The sequence below is a fragment of the Benincasa hispida genome, chromosome 2 (assembly GCF_027475165.1).
Source record: "Benincasa hispida cultivar pf3 chromosome 2, pf3_genome.v1.1, whole genome shotgun sequence".
Taxonomy (NCBI): Eukaryota; Viridiplantae; Streptophyta; class Magnoliopsida; order Cucurbitales; family Cucurbitaceae; genus Benincasa; species Benincasa hispida.
This window is the reverse complement of record NC_143479.1, coordinates 47,703,383-47,712,181: the sequence shown is the minus strand read 5'-3', so window position 1 is coordinate 47,712,181 and position 8,799 is coordinate 47,703,383. Positions and strand designations below refer to the sequence as shown.

General features: G+C 38.9%; 1 protein-coding gene across 1 annotated transcript; it reads left to right on the top strand.

Annotated features, from left to right (window-relative positions):
• The first annotated feature begins 3,016 nt into the window (after positions 1-3,016).
• On the top strand, positions 3,017-7,372 carry LOC150037958 (uncharacterized). Its single transcript, XM_090311091.1, has 2 exons — positions 3,017-3,211; positions 6,776-7,372. The coding sequence occupies exons 1-2, from the start codon at positions 3,017-3,019 to the stop codon at positions 7,370-7,372; spliced, it is 792 nt and encodes a 263-aa protein (XP_090167217.1).
• The last annotated feature ends 1,427 nt before the right edge of the window (positions 7,373-8,799 follow it).

Genomic DNA, 8,799 nt, shown 5'->3' with positions numbered 1-8,799 from the left:
TATATCTCAAACAGGTTATCTATTCACAGGTGGAAGAACTGCTATATCATGACGATTAGTAAAACAAACCATAATAGTCACTTCCTCAAATCGTGTTGAAATTCTTGCAATTCACGAGACTAGAAGAGAATGCGTATGGTTAAGATTAATGACTCAATATTCATGGAACATATGACATGTCTTCTAGTAAAAATCTTCCAGTGATATTAAACGAAGATAATACAATATGTATAGCCCAAATGAAATGAGTATATATTAAAGGAGATAGAACAAAATATATTTCAAAACATATTTTAACAAAACTTTTCTACACTCATAATCTTGAAGAAAATTGTGACATTACTGTACAACAAATTTGTTCGAAGAATAATCTAATAGGCTTACTTACAAAAGCATTATCAACCACTTAAAGATATCAAGTGATGTATCGGTGAGGAGGAGAAATGTAGCGACCCAGATTTGTACGCATACAGGAAATTAAATGTCAAATAATAAGCAGGATGAAATTTTATTTAAAGGGGTGGAAATTTAGAAGGAAAAAAAAAATTTGAAATTGGAAATTTATTCATTATCCAAAAGATAATGAATAAGGGAGCGAGCGAGAGTGAGAAAGTGGGAGAGAGCGAGAGCCACACCAGCGAGAAAACTGGAGAAAACGAGATTCTGAGAAGAGAGCTGCGCGATCGAAGAAAGAATTGGAGAGCGAGAAACCCAACGAGCGATGCTAGCGAGATTGAGGCTAGCGAGAGTAGAGAGAGCAAGATCCCTGGAGAGAGTGAGATTGAAAGAAAATTGGAGAGAGCGAGAATTGTAGCAAGAAAGTTGGAGAGAGCGAGAGTAAAGAGAGCTATTCTTAGCGAGACAGTAGGAAAGAGCGAGAGCGAGAGCGAAAGCGAAAGCGAGAGACAGAGTGAGAGCGGGAGAGAGAGTGAGAGCGAGAGCGAGAGCGAGAAAGCTGGAGAGAGCGAAACGGAAGAGAAAATTTGAGAGCGAGAGTGGAGAGAGCGAAACGGAAGAGAAAATTTGAGAGCGCGAGTGGAGAGAGCAGGATTCCCAGCAAGAAAGCTGGACAGAGTGAATTCCTAGCGAGAAAACTGGAGAGAGCGAGATTTTAAGAGCAAAGTGAGCGAGATTTGGACATAAGCGCGTTAATTTGTCCACGATCTTATAGATTATATATGGAAAAACCCTAAAATTGAATACAAACAAAGAATGATGACGTAAGGGAAAACGTTAGCCAAGATTAGGTGTCTTATTGAGAGGAATCCTTAAACCATAAGTAATTTTAAAAAAGCCACCTGTACGATGATTTGTCACACTGAGAAGAGCTGAAAACTACTATAAATAGGACCCTTTGCCGAAGATTTAACCCATTCTCAAACAAACCTCAGTAACAAAAAATCGTGTGAAAAAGTAAGTTTGAGTGAGGAAGTTCTGTGAGATTAAAAGAGAAAAGCTCGGGTAAAGTGCTGCCCAAATTTCTTCTTTTGATTTAAAAAGGGAAAACTCTGCTGATCAAATCATAAAGAATAATAAGGAATAATTAGATCATAGTCAAGGTAAGTAGTTTATCTCACTCTCTCTTTAAATGTTCTATAGTAGTGTACCTTTATTATGTTGCATGGTTATGTTAATTGTTATATTGCATTACATGTTTAGAACACGTATCTCTACCAGGGACCCCATGCATTATGTTTGTTCACGATTACGTTGAAATCAAGTTTTAATTAGGTGTAAGTTATGCTTCTAGTCTAATCTTATGGTTATGCTAATTGTTGATGTTGGATGCGACTCTGGCCCTACTGACTGCATGACCCGCTAATCATCAGATGGGTTAGTTTCCGTTTAAGTTCTCATCTTCCTATCAGGGCGGAGAAATTTATGCTTCCAGGGCTGGCAGGGCATGTATGGTTGCACCCCTCAAGGCCTAATCTTACGTTATGTTTATGCTAGAGACTAGCAGGGTATGTATGGTTGCACCCCTCTAGTCCAATATTACGTTTATGCTAATGGTTGATGTTGGATGCAACTCTGACCCCACTGACTGCATGACCCGCTAATCATCAGATGGGTTAGTTTCCACTTAGGTCCTCATCTTCCTATCAGGGCGGAGAGATTTATGTTGGAAGCATATCGTTTATGCTAATGGTTGATGTTGGATGCGACTCTGGCCCTATTGACTGCATGACTCGCTAATCATCAGATGGGTTAGTTTTCGCTTAGGTCCTCATCTTCCTTTCAGGGAGGAGAGATTTATGTTGGAAGCATAACCGACCACCACATGTTATTATACGTTCTCGGTCCCAATCATATGTTTTCATGACATGTTGCTTGTGATTGTGTATTTGGTCACTACCCTACGTGAGAACTACTTACTGGGTATATTATATACTCATCCTATATTTTTACAGACATTGTAGGTAAGGACACAACGTAGATGGCAGAGTTGGACGTCGCTCAAATGGCCAATCATCAAACTCACTATTATAGGCACATGCATTTTGTACCACCACGCTAATGTTTTATGGATCCTACTGTTTTGATAAATAAACTTTTATATAGTTTTTCTATCTAATTAATAAAATTTAGATATGTTCTTTGAAATTTCAACCAAAACTCATCTCATGATAGAAAAGTCTAAGTATGCATGTCGTAGCGGTCAGATCATAATGTGTAAAGATCCGGGCGTTTGGGCCAAATAGGCTCTATTGCACTAGAAGAGTCGTGGTGTTTGATGGTTCTGCCTGTTAAGTGATGCCCATAGCCATGCCAAATATGTTGGTAAGAGAAATTTTCAAACGAGTAATTTAGTAAACATAGGTATGTGTTAAAAAAAAAAAAAATAGATTGCTTCCTTATTATGAAAATAAAATGTGTGCATCAGATGCCACCACGAAGGGCTCCAACATAACGAGGCAGACCTCGAAGTGAATCCACAAGGGATCAAAATTAAGGACATGGGCAGACGCCTTATGTGTTACTTACACCAGAGGCGCTACAACTACTCATACAAAATATGAGTAATGGAAACACAACCTCGTCCACCATACCAACAACCAACGATAAAAATGACTCGAAGATCATTCAAGAATTCAGGAAATTCAACCCTTCAACATTTGATGGATCATATGTGGATCCAATTATAGCAGAGAATTGGATAACAGAAATGGAAACTATTTTCCGCCATATAAACATCTCAGAAGAACAGAAAGTAAATTGTGCCACCTTCATGTTAAAAGGCGATGCAAAGTTCTGGTGGGACTCCACACAAAGAACAATCAAAGGTACAGTCTCATGGCAGCAGTTCAATCAGACTTTTTACAACAAGTATTTCCCTTTGACAGTGAGATATCAAAAAGAAGTGGAATTTCCTAATCTTCGTCAAGAAAATATGTCAGTGGCAGAGTATGAACGAAAATTTGATCGCTTGTCTCACTTTGTTCTTTGACTAGTGGACACAGAAGAGAAGAAGGTGGAAAGGTTTATATGGGGATTAAGAGAAGGCATTCGAGGCATTGTTACTGCTTTCCGACACAAAGAGTATGCCCTTGCCCTCGAGTCGGCCTTACTCATGGAAGTAGATCTTGTTGCCAAAACCTCAACTTCGGAACGAGGATTCATGCCAAATCAAAAGAGGAAATTCACCCAACAAGGCTTCCAACGTTCACAACGGCAAGAAAAAATTTCCAAAACACTCAGGACATACAGTCACAACAGGAGAGCCGAACATTCACATATTCTAAGTGTAGAAATTGTGGAAAACACCATGAGGGGCAATGTTTTCGGAACATAAGGGTGTGTTTCAACTGTGGCTAGACGGGTCACTATGCAAGGGCTTGTCCAAAGTTCATCAACCAAGTATCAACCGCCCAGACCACCCAGCCTATTAGTAACAAGGTTACCCAACAACAGAAAGGACGGGTGTTTGCTGTTACACGTCAAGAGGCAGAAAATCAAGATGCAGTGGTTACAGGTACATTACCCATCCTCGAGTATTATGCCTTCACTTTATTTGATTCGGGCTCTAGTCATTCATTCATCTTTACAACATTTGCACAACATGCTCAATTAACATCAAAGCTCTTTACTACATTCTATCCGTAACTACTCCTGCCGGAGTATCTATGTTGGCCCACTCAGTAGTAGAAAACTGTGAATTGTCAGTATCAGGACATAAACTAGGGGTGACCCTTATCATCCTAGACATAAGTGATTTTGACATAATACTAGGTATGGACTGATTAGCAGCAAACTATGCAAGCATAGATTGCCATAATAAAGAGGTCATATTCACCTTTCCAGTAGGAACTAAGTTTAAGTTTAAGAGTTCTAATACACAATCAGTCCCAAGAATAATTTCAGCCTTAAAAACTAAACATTTGCTCAACCATGGAGCTTGGGCATATTTAGCAAGCGTAGTAGATTTATGAAACCAAAAGGATGAAATTAAGGCCATCCCTATAATAAGAGAATTTGAAGATGTATTCCCAGAAGAGCTACCGGGTTTACCACCGAATCGAGAAATAGAATTTTGTACAGATCTAATTCCCGGAGCTGAACCAATATCTAAAGCACCATATAGAATGGTACCTGTGGAATTAAAAGAACTCAAAATACAATTACAAGAATTGTTAGATAAGGGATTTATACGCCCTAGCGTGTCTCTATGGGGAGCACCTGTTTTATTTGTTAAGAAAAAGGATGGATCAATGCGTTTATGTATAGATTATTGGGAGTTGAATAAGTTGACAATAAAGAATAAGTATTCACTCCCACGCATTGATGACCTATTTAACCAATTACAAGGAGCCTCAGTATTCTCCAAAATAGACTTACGATCTGGATATCATTATCTACGAATCAAGGAGACAGATATACCCAAGACTGCTTTCTGAACAAGATATGGGCATTATGAATTTGTTGTGATGCCCTTTGGATTAACGAATGCCCCAACAGCCTTCATGAACTTGATGAATAGAATTTTTAAGGACCATCTTGATAACTTCGTGATCGTATTTATAGATGATATTTTGGTCTATTCCAAGTCTAAGGCAGAACATGAAAAACATCTTAGGGACGTTCTTTCCATATTAAGAAATGAAAAGTTGTATGCCAAATTCTCCAAGTGTGAGTTTTGGACGCGACAAGTTGCCTACCTCGGGCATATTGTAAAGCAAAAAGGAATCTCAGTAGATCTTGCTAAAACTGAAACAGTTAGCAAGTGGCATCGCCCAACAACAGTCAGCGAAGTGCGTAGCTTCCTTGGATTAGCAGGATATTATAGATGATTTGTGAAGAATTTCTCAAGTATAGCATTACTGTTAACCAACCTCATTAAGAAGAATAATTCTTTTGTCTGGAACCAAGCATGTGAGCAAAGCTTCCAGGAACTAAAGGAAAGGTTGACACAGCCTCTATTCTCACTATACCTGACGGATCAGGGGGTTTAACTGTGTACAGTGACGCATCGAAGAAGAGGCTTGATTGTGTATTGATGCAACACGGAAAGGTAATAGTATATGCTTCAAGACAACTAAAACCTTACGAATAAAATTATTCCGTTCATGACTTGGAATTAGCTGCCGTAGTCTTTGCCTTAAAGATATGGAGACATTATTTATATGGGGAAAAGATCAAATTTATACAGATCATAAAAGCCTTAAGTACTTCTTTACCCAAAAAGAGTAAATACGAGGCAACAAAGATGGTTAGAATTAGTCAAAGACTATGACTGTGAGATCCTCTATCATCCAGGAAAAGTTAACATTGTTGCTGATGCTCTTAGTAGAAAGTCAGCACATACAGCAGGTCTAAGTACCATCTCCAAACACATAATAGATGATCTTGAAAGAGCTGAGATCTCACTAATACCAGAAACCTTCACAACTCAAATAGCACAGTTAATTGCAAAACCTGCATTAAGGCAAAGGATAATTGATGCACAACAAATAGACAAATACCTAAACAAACAACGACAATCAGAGAATGGAGAAACCAATCAATTCTCTACAGCCCCATACTCTGCACTCCTCTATCGTGGACAACTATGTGTACCAGATAATGAAGAAATCAAGAAAGAACTATTGAAGGAAGCTCATGAGTCATGCTTTTCAATACATCCTGGGATTACCAAAATGTATCGAGACTTGAAAGCACAGTACTGGTGGGGTAACATGAAAAAGGATATAGCCGATTATGTAAGTAAATGTTTGGTTTGTCAACAGGTGAAAGCTCTACGGAAACGACCACAAGGACTCCTCCAGCCTCTAAATGTTCCAGAATGGAAATGCGAACATATTCCTATGGACTTCATCTCAGGACTCCCGAGAACTGTTAAAGGCCACAACATGATTTGGGTGATTGTAGATCGACTCACAAAATCGGCCCACTTTCTACCATGCAAAACTACTAACACTACGGAAGCACTAGCTCAAATGTACTTAAAAGAGGTCATCCGGTTACATGGAATCCCAGTATCAATTGTTTCAGATCGAGACCCTCGTTTCGTCTCCAAGTTCTGGAAAAGTTTACAGAAAGCAATGGGCACACAGCTAAATTTCAGCACAGCCTTCCACCCACAAACTGAGGCCAAACAGAACGAGTTAATAAAATCCTAGAAGACATTTTGAGGGCATGTACTTTAGATTTTATTGGAGCATGGGATTCGCAGATACATCTTATAGAATTTTCTTATAATAATAGTTATTAGGTGACAATTGGTATGGCTCCCTTCGAAGCGTTATACGGAAAGAAATGCAGATCCCCTGTACACTAGGATGAAATCGTGGAGCGAACACTACTAGGACCTGAATTGGTGCAGCAAACATCAGAGTCAATTAAGCTAATTCGAGAAAGAATGCGAACAGCTCAAAATAGACAGAAGAATTATGCTGATAACCATCGAAAAGAGCTGGAATTCAAAGTAGGAGATCACGTATTTCTAAAGGTAGCACCAATGAAGGGCATTATGCATTTCGGACAAAAAGGCAAGCTTAGCCCTCGCTTCATTGGACCCTTTGAAATATTAGAACGTATTGGCCAAGTAGCTTACCAATTGGCATTACCACCCACACTTTCTACAATACATAATGTCTTTCATGTATCAATGCTTCGAAAATACGTGTTTGACCCATTACACATAGTAAATTATGAACCTCTACAAATAAGTGAAAACTTGGAATATGAGGAGACTCCGGTTTGCATCCTGGCAAAAGAGAAGAAGTCGCTTCGTAATCGGGAAATAAGTTTAGTGAAGGTTCTCTGGAGAAATCAGCAAGTGAAAGAAGCTACATGGGAACGAGAAGTAGAGATGAAAGACAAATACCCTTATCTTTTTAAGAACCAAGAAACTTTCGAGGACGAAAGTTCTTAAGGGGGGAAGAATGTAACGACCCACATTTGTATGCATACAGGAAATTAAATGTCAAATAATAAGTAGGACGAAATTTTATTTAAAGGGGTGAAAATTTAGAAGGAAAAAAAATTGAAATTGGAAATTTATTCATTATCCAAAAGATAATGAATAAAGGAGCGAGAAAGTGGGAGAGAGCGAGAGCCACACCAGCGAGAAAACTGGAGAAAACGAGATTCTGAGAAGAGAGCTGCGCGATCAAAGAAAGAATTGGAGAGCGAGAAACCCAGCGAGCGATGCTAACGAGATTGAGGCTGGCGAGAGTAGAGAGAGTGAGATCCTTGGAGAGAGAGAGATTGAAGGAAAATTGGAGAGAGCGAGAATTGTAGCGAGAAAGTTGGAGAGAGTGAGAGTAAAGAGAGCTATTCTTAGCGAGACAGTAGGAAAGAGTGGGAGCGAGAGCGAGAAAGCTGGAGGAAGCGAGACGGAAGAGAAAATTTGAGAGCGAGAGTGGAGAGAGCGGGATTCCCAGCAAGAAAGTTGGACAGAGTGAATTCCTAGCGAGAAAACTGGAGAGAGCGAGATTTTAAGAGCAGAGTGAGCGAGATTTGGACAGAAGCGCGAATTATACGTTGAATTTGGCCACAATCTTATAGATTATACATGGAAAAACCCTAAAATTGAATACAAACAAAGAATGATGACGTAAGGGAAAACGTTAGCCAAGATTAGGTGTCTTATTGAGAGGAATCCTTAAACCATAAGTAATTTTAAAAAAGCCACCTGTACGATGATTTGTCACACTGAGAAAAGCTGAAAACTACTATAAATAGGACCCATTGCCGAAGATTTAACCCATTCTCAAAAACATCTCAGTAACAAAGAATCGTGTGAAAAAGTAAGTGTGAGTGAGGAAGTTCTGTGAGATTAAAAGAGAAAAGCTCGGGTAAAGTACTGCCCAAATTTCTTCTTTTGATTTAAAAAGGGAAAACTCTACTGATCAAATCATAAAGAATAATAAGAAATAATTAGATCACAATCAAGGTAAGTAGTTTACCTCACCCTCTCTTTAAATGTTCTATGGTAGTGTACCTTTATTATATTGCATGGTTATGTTAATTGTTATATTGTATTACATGTTTAGAACCGTTTCTCTACCAGGGACCCCATGCATTATGTTTGTTCACGATTACGTTAAAATCAAGTTTTAATTAGGTGTAAGTTATGCTTCTAGTCTAATCTTATGGTTATGCTAATGGTTGATGTTGGATGCGACTCTGGCCCTACTGACTACATGACCCGCTAATCATCAGATCGGTTAGTTTCCGCTTAAGTCCTCATCTTCCTATTAGGGTGGAGAGATTTATATTGGAAGCATATCGTTTATGCTAATGGTTGATGTTGGATGCAACTCTGGCCCTATTGACTGCATGACCCGCTAATCATCA